The following is a 16,523-nucleotide window of genomic DNA, read 5'->3' as shown; positions in this document are numbered from 1 at the left end:
AGATGGTAATGAAGGAGCAGAATGGTGAAAAGTGAAGAAATAAAAAGTTCCATAATTACATTGTGGATGGCAGTTCCAATGGAGATTGCGTATTTCCCGGACCCCCGGAATTTTGAAATGATAAGGGAAGGAATTTTATTCTTAGCTAGATTTTTAAATGTGTTTCAGTTACCAGGAGTGTTCTTGGGGGGCATCTGGCTGGCTCAGTCAGAGCATGCAACTCTTGATCTCAGGGTCATGTGTTCGAGCCCCATGTTGGGCATGGAGCCTACTTTAAAAAAAAAAAGGAGTGCTCTTGGGTTGTTTGTATGTTTTTATTTATTCAAGTGGTGAAGGAAACAGATAAAATATGCATATGAAAATATACATTCTAAGCTTTCTGTCCTAGACATAACCTCTGAAGTGTAAGCTGCCTTAAGACAAGGCTGTATTCATCTTGCTGTTTCAATAAATATTTGTCAAATATAAAGTTAAAAAACAAACTAGTTTTTGAATAAAGGTGCTTTATTTTACACCTTTAATGAAGTTTAATTGACATAAAATAAGCCTATAACTCTGGTCCAAATGAGAGTGTATATGTGCATACACATGTTTATGTATGTACATTTTGAGTATTATTTGATCCTCAACAACCCTTTGACTTTTTTTTTTTTAAAGATTTATTTGAGAGAGAGAGTACATGTGAATGGGGAGAAGGGGTAGAGGGAAAGAGAGAAAAAAATTTTTTTTTTTTTTTTTAAAGATGGGAGAGGTAGTTTTTTTTTTTTAATTTATTTGACAGACAGATTACAAGTAGGCAGAGAGGCAGGCAGAGAGAGACAGGAGGAGGAGGCAGACTCCCTGCTGAGCAGAGAGCCCGATGCGGGACTCGATCCCAGGACCCTGAGATCATGACCTGAGCCGAAGGCAGAGGCTTTAACCACTGAGCCACCCAGGCGCCCCCCAAAAAATTTTTTTTTAAACGATTTTATTTATTTGACAGAGAGAGAGCATGTGTAAGCAGGGGGACAGGCAGAGGGGAGAGAGAAGCAGGCTCCCCACCAAGCATGGAACCTGATGCAGGGCTTCATCCTCTCACCTTGAGATCATGACCTGAGCTGATACCAAGGGTCAGATGCTCAACCAACTGAGCTACCCAGGCACCCCCAACCTTATGACTTTTCTTACTAACGTTTTACAGATAAGAAAATTGGGGACCAGAGTGGTTAAATAACCATTCTGGGGTTCCTGTAAGTGGCTGGCCTAGGATTTGAAACCGAGCTGTCTAAAAGGCAGTAGAGTAGAACTTTGGGTTTTGATATGGTTGCCCTCTGTTTTTAATGAGTGCACTCTGGAGTCCTGTGCTTTTGGTTTCCTGTGTTAGGGGATATCTGAGATTTCTTCCATAATTTATTCATAGCCCTTCATATTTCTGGGTTTTTTTCATTTTTTTGGTTTTGGAGTTTTTTTGCTATTGTTTTATTGATGTCTTTCACAGCAAAAAAAAAAAATATATATATATTTATTTATTTATTTTTCGATAAGTCAGCTCTATGCCCAGCGTGGGGCTTGAACTCTTGAGATCAAGAGTTGCATGCTCTACTGACTGAGCCAGCCAGGCACCCCAGATTTCTGATTTTGATCGAGTTCCATATAAAATATATATCCATTGTTTGTGCTTTTACAGTCTTATATAAGAATCCATTGCTAAGGGCACCTGGGTGGCTCATTTGGTTAAGCACTGCCTTCAGCTCAGGTCATAATCCCAGGGTCTTACGAGCCCCACATCAGGCCAGGGGAGCTTCTTCCCCTACCTCTGCTCAGGTGTGCATTTAGGCTGTCCCTTTCAAATAAATACATTTTTTTAAAAAACAACCAACCAAACAAAAAGAATCCATTTCCAAATCCAAGGTCTTGAAGATTTAACCCTATTTTTTTTTTCTCCTAAGAGTTTTTATAGTCTTTACATTTAGGTATTTGATCTATTTTGAATTTTTATATGTGTTATGAGGTAGAGGTCCAACTACATTCTTTTGCATATTCTTTTGCTTATGTAATTATGCCAGCGCTGTTTGTTGAAAAGACTTTTATTTCCCCAATAAGTTGTTTTGGCTCTTCCTAAAAGTCATTGGCCATAACTACGAATTTTTGGGGAGGTTGGTGCTTGGGTGGCTCAGTTGCAAAGCCTCTGCCTTCTGCTCAGGTCATGATCCCAGGGTCCTGGGATCAAGCCCTGCATCCAGCTCCCTGCTTGGCGGGAAGCCTGCTTCTCCCTGTCCTATTCCCCTTGCTCATGTTCCTCTCTCACTGTGTCTCTCTCTATCAAATAAATAAAATCTTTAAAAAATATATATATATTTTTGGACTTTGAATGCTGTTTCATAGCTCTTTTATTTGTCCTTATGTCGACATCATACTGTCTTAGTTAATGTAGTTCCCATATTATTTTAAAGCAATATTTCAATAGATAATCTCTCTAAGAGAATGAAAGTTTTAAAAACAACACATGTACGGGCACATGCATGGCTCAGTCGTTAAGTGGCTGCCTTTGCCTTAGGTCATAATGGCCAGGTTCTGGGATCAAGCCCCACGTTGGGCTCCCTGCTCAGATGAGAAGCCTGCTTCTACCTCCCACTCCCCCTGCCTGTGCTCCCTCTCGCTATGTCTATTTCTGTCAAATAAATAAATAAAATCTTTAAAAACAGAACAACACATTTAGTGACACCTGGCTGGCTTAGTAGAGCCTGTGACTCTTGACCTCCGGGTCATGAGTTCAAGCCCCTGAACATTGAGGGTAGAGATTACTTAAAATAAAAACATCACGTGTAAAAAATTAAAATTCTCAAGTATTATTTAATGTCTAGTCAGTTCAAATTTTCCTAATTGTGTGTCTCTTAAAAAGTAAATCAGCTTTACTATTGAAGTATAATTATATAATCATATATAATTATATGCAGTAAAATTCACTAAATTTACGTTTTCAATATAATCAGTTTTTAAAAAGATTTTTTTTATTCATTTGAGAGAGAGCGCAAGCAGGGGGAGAGGCAGAGAGAGAGGGAGAAGCAGACTCCCCACTGAGCTGGGAGCCCCACATGGGGCTCCAACCCAGGATCCTGGGATCATGACCCAAGCCGAGGGCAGACACTTTACATCTGATCCACCAGGTGTCCCAGTATAATGAGTGTTTAACATCAGATTAATTTTGTTACAAAACTCAACCTTTTTTTTAGGTATATGTGTTAGGAGTTTCTTTTTTCTTTGGATCTGCCTTTAGTTTGGGGAGTGGCAGAGTTTTGAGGTATAGTTTATATGCAGTAAACTCATCCTATTCAGTGTAAAGTTCTTTGAATTTTAACAAATGTGTATAGTCATGCAATCACTATCATAATTGAGATACCACCCTTGGGCGCCTGGGTGGCTCAGTGGGTTGAGCCTCTGCCTTCGGCTCGGGTCATGATCTCGGGGTCCTGGGATCAAGTCCCGAGTCAGGCTCCCGCTTGGTGGGGAGCCTGCTTCCTCCTCTCCCTGCCTGCCTCTCTGCCTACTTGTGATCTCTCTCTGTCAAATAAATAAATAAAATCTTAAAAAAAAAAAGATACCACCCTTTAAAGTTCCCGCTGTACTTTTATAATAAGTATCTTTCTTCTCTCTTAGCCCAGGGTAGTCATTGATCTGATTCTGTATCTATAGATTTGCCTTTCCAGAATGTCATAAATGGGATCATTTGTGTCTAGTTTCTTTCCTTTAGCACAATGCTTTTGAAATTCATCCAAGTTGTGTGTAGCATGTATCAGTAATTTGTAACTTTACTACTGAGCAGTATTCCTCTATTAAGGATGTACTATCACAGTATGTTTATTTATTTATCAGGTAATAGACATTTGAACTGTTTCCAGCATTTGGCTATGTGAATAAACCAGCTCTGAACATTCACATTCATTTGGTCTTGAATAATTACCTGGGAGTGGGATTGCTAGGTTGTATTAGTATGTTTAACTTTATTTTTTAAGTATTTTTATTTATTTATTTATTTTAAAAGATTATTTATTTATTTGACATAGAGGGACAGACAGCAAAAGAGGGAACACAAACAGGGGGAGTGGTAGGGGAGAAGCAGGCTTCCCGTCGAGCAGGGATGTAGGATGCGATGTAGGCTCATCTCAGGACCCCGAGATCATGACCTGAGCCGACGGCAGATGCTTAATGACTGAGTCACCCAGGGGCCCCTAAATTGGTTCTATTTATTTATTTATTTATTTATTTATTTAAGATTTAATTATTTATTTGACAGAGAGAGAGAGAGATCACAAGTAGGCAGAGAGGCGGCAGAGAGAAAGGGGGAAGCAGGCTCCCTGCTGAGCAGAGAGCCCGATGTGGGGCTCGATCCCAGGACCCTGAGACCATGACCTGAGCCAAAGGTAGAGGCTTAACCCCCTGAGCCACCCGGGCGCCCCATTTTTATTTATTTTTGAGAGAGCAAGAAAACGAACTGGCGGGGAAGGGCAGAGAGAGATGCAGATTCTCCAGTGAGCAGGGAGCCCAATGCGGTCCTATCTATCCCAGGACCCTGGGATCATGACCTGGGCCAAAGGCAGATGCTTCACCAACTGAGCCACCCAGGCATCCTACCTAGTATGTTTAACTTTATAAGAAAATGCCAGACTCTTTTCCAGGGAAAGAAATCTGCATTTCCTTTTCCAGCAGTGGTGTGTGAGAGTTTCAGTTGGTTGGCATCCTTCCTCGTGGTTAGTATTATCAGGCTTTAATTTTATGAAGTCTTACTTGGTTAAATGACTGTGTAAGTCTTCTGCCCACTTATGGGCTATTTATCTTTTCTTACTAAGTTGTAGGAGTTGTTTGTATATTCTTGGTGTAAATCTATTATTAGACATTTTGCAAATATTTCCTTGTTTGGATTGACTTAATTTTCTTAACAGTCTTTGAAAGGACAGAATACTTAAAACTTTGATGAAGTCTCATTTGTTAGTTTTTGCTTTTATGGTTTGCATTTTTTGTCCTGTCTGAAGTCTTCATCTAACCAAAGGTTATAAAGATTTTCCCCCCTATTTTCTTTTAAAAGTTTCATTTAACCCTTTTGTGATTAGGTCACTGATCTGTTTTGAGTTAGCTTTGCTAAGCTCTTATTTCTTGTAGTTTTTTTGAAGATTCTCTTAGGATTTTCTGCATAAATGATCATGCTGTCTTTATTACTAAAGACATTTTCCTTTTTTCTGTCCAATCATGGTGCCTTTTCTTCCTTCCTTCCTTAAGGTTTTATTTATTTTTTTGACAGAAAAAGGCAGCGGGAGAGGGAACACAAGCAGGGGGAGTAGGAGAGGGAGAACACGCTTCTCGCAGAGCAAGGATCATGACCTGAGGCAAAGGCAGTTGCTTAAGGACTGATCCATACAGGCAACCCTTATTTCTTTTTCTTGCCTTGATATGGCCCAGGCTAGAACCTCCAGTTCAGATGTCTCATCAATTTATTTTTTTATAATTCTAGTCAAGATTCTTATGAAATTCGGGGTGCCCGGGTGGCTCAGTGGGTTAAAGCCTCTTGCCTTCGGTTCAGGTCATGAACCCAGGGTCCTGGGATCGAGCCCTGCATCGGGCTCCATGCTCAGCGGGGAGCCTGCTTCCCCCTCTCTCTCTGCCTGCCTCTCTATTTTTGATCTCTTTCAAATAAATAAAAAATAAAATCTTAAAAAAAAAGATTCTTATGAGATTCACAAGGTGATATGTCAAGTCTGTCGTATAATCTGCCATTTACTGTTTCATCAGTTTGTGCTACGTGCTTTTGATTGAGCAATCCATACAAAGTCCCTGGCTTTGTGAAACTTGCTTGTATTGACATCAGATGTTAGTAAAACACCTTGATTTTTTTCAAAATTTGGATCATCCTCAATTCCATTGTGAAGCTTAAAAATAATAAAGAACGAGAGCACTTTGATGACATTTTTTCAATTATGTTTGCATTAAACTTCCATGAAAAAAGTATTTAATAAGCTATCAGATTTGTTTTAGAAGTAGTGGTTCATGTAAAATAGCAGTAAACTTTTATTTTTTAAATTGCAGTTGTTGACATCACAGCCACTTTTTCAGTGCAGAGGTCAGCAGATTTTTCTTGAAACGACCCAGAGAGATAGTATTTTAGGTGTTATAGGCCATATAACTTCTCTGTTGCATATTCTTCTTGGCTTGTCCCTTCTCTCCTCCCTCCCTTCCTATCTTCCTCCCAACCTAAAAACGTACTTAGCTCAGAATCTCAACAAAAATGGGTTGTGGGCTATATTTTGCTGACCGTTGATTTATGTAATGATTACTTTGAAATCTTGCTCCATCTTTTTCTTTCTTTTTGGCTGGGCTCATTAATTCATTATTTATTAACTATATGTCATATGTGAGCTATGGTTCTTCTGTGCTGATTTTGGTAGATGTTATTAACACTGTCTGTCAGGCTTGGTTTAGGTTTTATTTCATCCGGGAGCTTTTGGCCAAGGACATGAATGCATGTTGAAATCCAGGAGTTTCTTTGGCCACACAGTGTGCCTTTGGGGCTACCTCCATTTCTGGTACCTCTTCTAATTTTCACAAAAGCACTGGCTGCTGATCACACTCTTTTCTCTAGTGTGGGGTTTGACTCCCTGGAGGAGGCATCATTTTCTGATTTGGTCAGTTGATGGCCCTGAGTAGTGGGCATATGATAGGCCACCAGGAACTATAATACAAATCTGGTTATGTCAGATTCCAGTCTGGAGAGTTGAAGAGAGCACTGTGTGTTTGATTTGGAATGGTGTAATCCAAGGAAGGCTTCTTGAAAAGGTGGCATTTGAATTTCAAGGCTGTGTAGAGTTGGGTTTGTTTTTTTTTTTTAATTTTAAGAAATTAAAGACGTTCTGGACAGTAAAGTAGATAGAAGTTAATAAATCACAGTTCTTTTTTGTTTTAAAATTTTATTCATTTGAGAGAGCAGCAAATGAGACAGAAAGCACAAACTGGGTGGGGGGTGCAGAGGGAGAGGGAGAGGGAGAAGCAGACTGCCCACGCAGCAGGGAGCCCAATGTAGGGCTAGATCCCAAGACCCCGGGATCATGACCTGAACTGCAGTCAGATACTTAACTGAGCCATCTAATCATCTCCAGAACCCTGCTTTCAGTTATTTTGGGTATATATTCTGATGTGGTAATTGCTGGATCATATGGTAATTCTGTTCAATTTTTTGAGGAACTGCCATACTATCTTCCACAGTAGCTATACCATTTTACATTCCCGCAGGTAGTGCAGAAGGGTTTTGCCAGTTTTTTGCCAACACTTGTGATTTTTTGTCTTTTTGATAATAGCTACAGTAGTGGGGGTGAAGTGGTAGCTCATTGTGGTTTTGATTTGCATTTTTCGTGGTGACTAGTGATGTTGAGCATCTTTTCACATGCTAATTGTATGACTTCTTTGGAGGAGTGCTATTCAAGTCTTTTGCCCATTTTTGAATTAGGTTGTATGTACTTTTCTTATCAAGTTACAGTTTACGTATTCTGGCATGAACCCTTTATCATATCCGATACGTGGAATGCACGTATCTTCTCTCATTCTGAAAAGTATTGTCTTTTCACTCTGATAACTCTGATAATTCTTTGCACAAAAGCTTTTAATTTTTTTTTTTTTTTAGAGGTGAAGAGGTGAGCTTTAATTTTTATTTTTTCAGCATAACAGTATTCATTATTTTTGCACCACACCCAGTGCTCCATGCAATCTGTGCCCTCCACAATACCCACCACCTGGTGCCCCCAACCTCCCACCCAAGCTTTTAATTTTGATGAAGACTTTTTTACTGTTTTTTTTTTTTGTTGTTGTTGTCTATTCACTTTGGTGTAACAGTTGAGAAATCATTGCCAAATTCAGAGTCATGAAGACTTGTCCCCTCTGTTTTCTTCAAGAGTTTCATAGTTTTAACCCTTAAGTTTGCATCTTTGACCCATTCTGAGTTAGTTTTTATGTATGTTATAAGGTGTAAGGGTTCAACATATTTGTGAGGGCTTATTTCTGGACTCTCTATTCCATTGGATTTTATGTCTGTCCTTATGCCAGTATCACACTATTTTGATCACTGTAGCTTTGTAGTAAGTTTTGAAATTGAGAAGCCACACTTTGCTTTTGATTTATGTTTGTCCTTAAATTTATAATTTTCCCTCCCTCTGCACTGTTTTTTTTTTTCTTCTCCTGCTGTTTATTTGTTGAAGAAGCTGTTACTTGTTATGTCATATTTACCACAGTCTTGGTTTAACTGATCATAACCTCATGGTATCAGTTAATATATTCTCCCACACCATGTTTCCTGTAAATTAGTAGGTCTTGATTAAATCTGGACTCCGATTGCATCATATCAGAAGGTACTTTTTTTTTTTTAACTTAAGGAAATTACAAAAAGCAGGCAGAATGATATATTGAACCCCTATACACCTGGCCCCTAGTTTTTTAATGGTTAGCAACTCATGCCAGTCTTACTTCAGCATAATAACCTCTATTTCCTCTCTCTCTGTTATTTTGAAGCAATACAAACTGTTACTTAAAAAATTTCTTTATATGAAACTGAGGGTTGATGGGGGGAGGGGGTTGGGAGAGGGGGTGGGGTTATGGATATCGGGGAGGGTATGTGCTATGGTGAGTGTTGTGAAGTGTGTAAACCTGGCGATTCGCAGACCTGTACCCCTGGGGATAAAAATATATGTTTATAAAGCTGTAAAAAAAAAAAAAAAGAAAGAAAGGATGAATCCCCAAGTTTTGTAGCAACATGGACGGGACTGGAAGAGATTATGCTGAGTGAAATAAGTCAAGCAGAGAGAGTCAATTATCATATGGTTTCACTTATTTGTGGAGCATAACAAATAGCATGGAGGACAAGGGGAGATGGAGAGGAGAAGGGAGTTGAGGGAAATTGGAAGGGGAGGTGAACCATGAGAGACTATGGACTCTGAAAAACGATCTGAGAATTTTGAAGGGGTGGGGGGTGGGAGGTTGGGGGCACCAGGTGGTGGGTATTGTAGAGGGCACGGATTGCATGGAGCACTGGGTGTGGTGCAAAAATAATGAATACTGTTATGCTGAAAAAAAATAAAAAAAAAAATTTCTTTATATTAATTTGGCATCTTGAATGACGCCTTAACTTCATATTCAGTAACAATCCTGAATATGGTTATTTTGTTAAATCTGATCCACCTAATCATAAGTATATTTAGGAGTAGAGTATGATCTTGGCTTTTTTTTTTTTCCCCTTTTAAGATTTTATTTGAGAGAGAGAGAGCGCGCACAAGTAGGGGGAGTGGGAGAGGGAGAAGCAGGCTTCCTGCCTGCAGGGCCTGATCCCAGGATCATGACTTGAGCTGAAGGCAGACACTTAATTGACTTGGCTTCTTTGAAATTCTGTTTTTGTTTCTATAAGAAATATTAAGATGCTTTATTCCAAAATACTAAAGAAGAAAATTAAAAGTGAAGCATAATCTAAGTGGATCCTAAAAGGAAAAAAAAAAAAAAAGAATGAACTTGGACTTTTAGCATAAGCTTCAGAAAGTGCTACTATGGTACGCTAACATTCCCCTTGGTTATTCGATTTACTGGTTTGGTCAGTGGAAATCTGTTTCTACATTCTGTACCACTTTATACTGCTGTGGGTCTTCTGTTATTTTCTTTATTGCATGATTTGTTCTAATTAGTAAACTGGATTGTCAAAACAGTTCTTTGTTAGTCAAAGATGTAATTATATAATCAATAAATAGTGTGACTTCTATAGAGGGTCTGTAAATTCTTTTAAATAGCTTTATGGGGATGCCACATGAATTTAAAGGTACTTAATTGGTGGCATTTGTTTGTCTTTTTTTTAAATTTTTTTAAATTTTTTATTTATTTGACAGAGAGAGAGAGATCATAGGTAGGCAGAGAGGCAGGCAGAGAGAGAGAGGGGGAAGCAGGCTCCCTGCTGAGCAGAGAGCCCAATGCGGGGCTCAATCCCAGGACCCTGAGATCATGACCTGAGCCAAAGAGCAGAGGCTTAACCCACTGAGCCACCCAGGCGCCCCTTTAAGTCTTAACTGTGGCATCTCCGCAACCACCAAGATAAGATAACCCACACAGGATTTTTAGCTATTTGGCAGCCTTTGGTTTTAGACTACCGATCATTAAAAAAACCCGATAAATTCAAATGATGTTTGAAAAAAAAAATAAAAAATTTGGTGAGGTTTAATTGTGAAATTAGTTTATTCCTTGTGATGCAATTTCAGAGAGGCAGAATATAACCTAGAAATGAAAAGCCTAGACTTTCGATCACCTGGTTAAAATACCAGTTCTGCTGCTCATTAGCCAGATGGTTTTGGTCAAGATAGTTAACTAAGGTCCAGTTTCTTCACCTGTAAAGTTGGGGTGAAAGTTTGACATAGTGCTTACCATAGTACATGGTTTGTAGTATTATAAATGGTATTATTAGTCCTATTCGTGAACTACAGGAATTTTTCTATGCTGTGTGTGAGGCAAAGAGTTACAGAATCAGAATGTTGGAAATGGAAGGACTTTCAGAGGTGCTTTGGTCTAAGATGTTATTTTCTAGTTGAGAGAGGGTTCCTGAGTTGGAAAGCAAACCAGCCCTGTCCTTGGAGTTCTAAGATCAGTGCCATTTTACTGGGAATTGGCACATTCACACTATTAGACTTTTTAGACCTGAATTGTGCTTCTCTTTGAATTTGTGACTTAATTTGAGTATCTTGATTATTTTGTTATAATAAGATTCTAGGGTTTCCTGGCTGGCTCAGTCAGTTGAGCATCTGCCTTCGGCTCAGGTCATGATCTCAGGGTCATGAGATTGAGCCCTTTGTCCAGCTCCACGCAGAGTGTGGAGCGCACTTAAGATTCTCTCCCTCTCCCTCTGCCCCTCCCTAATCACACTTTCTCTGTCTCTCTCAAAAGAGAAAGAGAGAGATTCTAGTTCTATTATTCCAGTTTTATTATTATTCCTTTATTCTGTTATTTATGAGGAATATAACATTTTATGTTATTAATGTTTTTATCATTTCATAAGGGGCCTAATCTTTTCCAGTGGAATAAGCCTTAGCTTGTATTATGCTCTGTAACTAAATTCACTGGAAGGGGCGCCTGGGTGGCTCAGTGGGTTAAAGCCTCTGCCTTCAGCTCAGGTCATGATCCCAGCGTCCTGGGATCGAGCCCCACATCGGGCTCTCTGCTCAGTGGGGAGCCTGCTTCCTCCTCTCTCTCTGCCTGCCTCTCTGCCTACTTGTGATCTCTGTCTGTCAAATTAATAAATAAAATCTTTAAAAAAAAAAAGAATAAATTCACTGGAAATAACTTGACAGCTGACTGGTGTACTGCATTGTTTCAGAGCTAGGGGATTGGCAGAGAAAGGTGCTTGTTACATAGATCCTGACAGAGGTACTTAGAAGTGAAAGTGCTTTGAATGATTTAATTTATTTTCAAATGTTTTTCTGCAGTTGTAAACATGGTGCCTATTTTTAGAGGCAACAGAAAAACACAGGAGGCGACTTTGATGTCAGTCAGTATATATGTCAGTTAAATCAGGAGTAGAATTTATATTTTATTCCTAAGTAGCTTTCTGTAACAGAACAGTAGGTTACTATGGGGCTAAAGATTATTATGTTTAGTATTGGTTATTTTTTCCAGTAGGCTGTTTTTATTTTTACTTCATTTATTTTATTTTGATCATGTTCACATTCTTCCTCCTTTCTCCCTCCCATGATACATACCTGTTCTGGGTCTCTGAGCCAGTGAAGCCAGAGGGAACCATTCTTAGGTAGCCTTTATATTTGATATTAGATGAGCCTTCCCCACAGGTTGCTTGTGCTGTATTTGAATGGAATTATGATTAAATTTGAAAATATTTAAATTTGAAAATATTTATGAAATTTAAATTTGAAAAAAAAATTTTTAAGCTTGTTTCTCTTGTTGAACTTTAAATAAACGTTTTATTTTTTCAGAGGTCGAAACAGCAAAGGACTGCCTCAATCCACGGTGAGTAATTTTAATGTCACTTGTTTGGAAGAATTGGTAACTAAAATGTTATTTCTGCACCATAGATGAAAGCCAAGATGAAAAGAAATCTTGGGTTTTATACCTCATACAACTTTTGTACCTCAGTACTGTTTGGTATAAAATTATTAGCTATATGTGTTTTTGGACATGATTCTTCATACAAAATGTAAAATTATCTGTAAATAGTATTTTTCATGCAAAGTAGTAAGTCATTTGTTGTTTTATAAATGGCTAAAGGCAAATCTAAATGAATAACACCCCAAAAGATAAGTGGAACAGGACTGGAGTTTGCAGAGTTCTTTGGGGTTTTGATTTTGAATGAATGCTGTCTTTTAAGTCCTTTCATTTTTCTCCCTTGGAAACGGCCTTCTTATTTTAAATTTTAGAACTCTATCAATAAAATTAAACTGGGCATGAAGGGCAGTTCCATGTGATGGAAAAATAAATGAGAAACTGTCATTTATCTTTCAGATTTTGGCATTACTGGACAGATACTCTTATTTCAAATCAGAAGGATGCACACTTTTGTAGTATGTAGTAAGGAGTGGTGTGGTTGATGAGACCTGAGAGCACTAGCGTTGATTCATATGTGCTAAGAGAAGATAGTCAAGGGTCTTTGACAAAGGTGCACACTCCTGCACCCCGTTTATTTATTTATATATGCTCAGCCCTGTTTAGTGTACAGGTCTTTGAGTCCTGATGCATATATGTAACCGCCGCCACAGTCAAGATAATGGGGCAGTTCTCTTACCTTGAAAAGTCACTCCCGCCATTTAGTAGTGATCCCTCCGTCCTCTGCTCCCCAGCCTTTGCTCTGTCCTCTGTTTCTGTGGTTTTGTCATTCCTCACATATGGAAGTTCACTTTTGCTTTTTTGTATCACATGTAGTCAGAAACATTGTTAGATGGTATGACTGTTTTCATGTTGAAAACTTAAGCTTCTGTTCTCTAAGGAAACAAAGATCATAGTAAACCCAAGTCTGTCTTTAATGTGTGTAAAGCATCGCAAACTTAACTAAACATTTTTAAAGAAAATAAATGTTAATTTTAATATATATATACAAGGATAGATACTAATTGCTAATGGTGTTTTTTTCTTAATATTCCAGATTTCTTTTGATGGAATCTATGCAAATATGAGGATGGTTCATATACTTACATCAGTTGTTGTAAGTTACCAGATTACTGGGGAGAAACTGCCTTGGGAGTGTAAAGTAATTTCGTGATGCTAAAATGTAGATGAATGATTTCCAAAATAACATTTCTTAGGTCACATTTAATCAGGATTATTTAGAAAAAAAAGCTTAGAACTCCATCCAAACTATTGTGACACACTGTAAAAGCATTCTTCTTAACCCTGGTATGTATAAAATAATAGTAGTAGTTGATTAGTGCGTTATTTTGTCACCTAATAAAGCCAGAATCAGAAATACTTAACTTCAGTATTTATTTTATCTATTTATTTTTTTAAAACTTCAGTGTTTAAATTCATACTGCAATCTCTGAGCAACGCCTCCTGAGGAATTTTGAGAATTCAGTGTATTGTTAATATTTTAGAATTTATTGTTCTGTCAGTGAATACCTAATATGCTGAGTGAAGCCTGGTGAGCTGTATAAAAAGTAAAATGAAAACAATTATCCCTCTTGACTGGGTAGCACACTGTTTCTTTGATAAATTAATTGTATGTTTTTAGGGATCCAAATGTGAAGTACAAGTGAAAAACGGAGGTATATATGAAGGAGTTTTTAAAACATACAGTCCTAAGGTAATTTTTACTCTTTTCCTTTTTGTTAAATGTAAAAGCCCGTGAATCATCAACTGCTGTATGTTTGTATGCCGTCCTGACACTGTGTGTTAGTTCCTGATTTAGCAGTTTATAGTTAGTTTCTGACATTTTCATGTTCTTTAAAGCACTTTTAAAAATTTACACTTTGGGGATGCCTGGGTGGCTCAGTAGGTTAAGCCTCTTCCTTCAGCTCAGGTCATGATCCCAGGGTCTTGAGATCAAGTCCCCGCATCGGGCTTCTTGTCAGCAGGGAGCCTGCTTCTCTCTCTCTGCTTCTGCCTGCCACTTTGTCTGCTTGTGTGCTTTCTCTCTCTCTCTGAGATAAATAAATAAAAAATCTTAAAATTTACACTTTGATTTTGCTCTTTAGTTTGAAATACTGATTATTTTGTAGACTGGTTCATATAATTAAACTTGCTCTGTGTGCTTATTAAAATATCTTGACCTTTCCAAGCATTGGGGGCTAGAAGACGTATTGAATGGTTCATTATTTTTTTTATCATCACCATTAATGTAGTTAAAACAGACTATGGTAGCAAGGACCAACTTTCAGATAAGAGGATTTTGAATGATGGAATAAATAATAGGTCATATTTTTGAGAAAAACTTAAGATTATAAGGTTCTTTTGAGATAGATTATTTTTGTCAAAGACATGAGAAATAGTACCTTGATGTGCTGAAGAATCCCTGTCATATTTTATTTTATAAGTAATTTGAATATTTACTCATGCTTCTCATTTTAGTGTGATTTGGTACTTGATGCTGCACATGAGAAAAGTATGGAATCCAGTTCGGGGCCAAAACGTGAAGAAATAATGGAGAGTATTTTGTTCAAGTGTTCAGACTTTGTTGTGGTGCAGTTTAAAGATATGGACTCCAGTTATGCAAGAAGAGGTAAATGTTGATTTCCTAAATATGCTTCATGGTTTATAAGATTTATTTAAACAAGGACTCTATACATCAATTATACAGACTTTTTTTCCCTTTTTTTAAAGAAAAAAAATTTTTTTTTAAAGAATAACCTATTTAAAATTAAAGAATAATCTGTTTAATAACAGATGGGAATTTTAATGCATTTTTGTTGAAAAATATTTAAAACTTCAGAGAAACAGTCCTTGGTACTTTTGATAGGATAGATAATAAGAATTCTATTAAAGTTTGTAAAGGATTTTCTACAGTTTCATGGTCAAGAATGCTATAGATCATATTCAGCTGAAATTTCTTGTCCTATTTGGCTTACAGTTCTTTAGTTTATAAATTTTTAGTTTTAAAATGGTTATAAATCATGCTTATTTAGTTTTATTATGCTTTTAGTTCAATAAATGTTTTAGTTTTGTGACTTGGAAATAAAGCACAGGTCTCAGGCAATTGTCCAATGAAGATGAAAAAGGTAAAGAAGTAGAACATGCATATTTAAAAAAAAATTCAGAGTATGGGAGTATGTTTTGATGATATAAAAGGGATGATGTAGTTATATTAAAATTTAATCTGTTTCAGGGGCGCCTGGGTGGCTCAGTGGGTTAAAGCCTCTGCCTTCGGCTCAGGTCATGATCTCAGGGTCCTGGGATTGAGCCCCGCATCAGGGCTCTCTGCTCAGCGGGGAGCCTGCTTTCTCCTCTTTCCCTGCCTGCCTCTCTGACGACTTGTAATCTCTGTTGATCAAATAAATAAAATCTTAAAAAACATTTTTTTTAATTTAATCTGTTTCAGATGTCCACTGAGGAGGGAAATACGGGAATGCTATTACTTGTTTGGAGAGCATTCTTTGCAGTGTTGAGTGTTCATAACTTGTTGACAAGGCTCTTCTGGGCAGTTTTGAACTTGGTTCTAAAATTCTTAAATTGATTTTTTTTTTCTGGTCAAATTCTATAGTCAATTCTTTTTTGAGTTTTAACTCACCACAATTTTTGATTTTCATTATTCAGTCTAGACCAACAGCTGTTTTTGTTGTATTCATTTTTCTACACTGTTATTTAGAAATACAAGCCACTAGAAAGTTAAAGCCTTTCTCTTGGACCCTTAACAAGGCTCTCACATATAGTTAGCTTGTTCTTTTCAGAGGCTAGGTACCTTTAACCGCTTTGCCGTGCTACAGAAAGCACTGTGTTCTGTTTTTGTACCTTGTACTCAGATGTCTGTGTTTCTGATTCACAAATCTGTCTAAGAGTCCTTCAATGGCTCATACAAGGAAACAAGTCTTTTTTTTTTTTTAATTTTTTTTTTTTTTTTTAAGATTTTATTTATTTGACAGAGAGAGAGAGATCACAAGTAGGTGGAGAGGCAGGCAGAGAGAGAGAGAGAGAGGAGGAGGCAGGCTCCCCACTGAGCAGAGAGCCTGATACGGGGCTCCATCCCAAGACCCTGGGATCATGACCTGAGCTGAAGGCAGAGGCTTTAACCCACTGAGCCACCCAGGTGCCCCGAAACAAGTCTTTTTTTTTTTTTTTTAGTGTCTGCCTTTGGAGTTGATCTTGTTTATGCCTGGGACCACAAAAATACAGTTAAAGTTGAATTTAGTACACAGTACTCTAGAAAAAGTATGGGCCACAACAACAAAATATTTCTTACTCTGTTGGGCTGTTTAGCTAACAGCCATTCACAATAGACTTTGTTTTTTGTTCTTGAAGTGAATTGGCATTTCCCAAATTTGGAAGGATAAGTATTACTTGGAAATATCTATGGTATCCTATTTTTCGATCCTCTTCAAAAT

The 16,523-nt window shown here is 37.7% G+C and overlaps 1 protein-coding gene across 7 annotated transcripts in view; it reads left to right on the top strand.

The window, feature by feature from the left end:
• The window catches only part of ATXN2 (ataxin 2), a 116,025-nt gene that overhangs the window by 25,112 nt on the left and 74,390 nt on the right, over positions 1-16,523 (top strand). For all 7 annotated transcript variants that reach the window (XM_047697332.1, XM_047697331.1, XM_047697336.1 and 4 more), the window contains 4 exons: positions 11,973-12,006; positions 13,136-13,195; positions 13,721-13,792; positions 14,557-14,707. In XM_047697332.1, the coding sequence (XP_047553288.1) occupies positions 11,973-12,006; positions 13,136-13,195; positions 13,721-13,792; positions 14,557-14,707 (317 nt within the window). Of the gene's footprint in view, positions 1-11,972; positions 12,007-13,135; positions 13,196-13,720; positions 13,793-14,556; positions 14,708-16,523 lie in introns of those variants that run through there.

This window comes from Lutra lutra, chromosome 12, assembly GCF_902655055.1.
Source record: "Lutra lutra chromosome 12, mLutLut1.2, whole genome shotgun sequence".
In the NCBI taxonomy this organism is placed as follows: Eukaryota; Metazoa; Chordata; class Mammalia; order Carnivora; family Mustelidae; genus Lutra; species Lutra lutra.
Note: the sequence above shows the minus strand (reverse complement) of the source record. Positions and strands in the feature narration are given on the sequence as shown.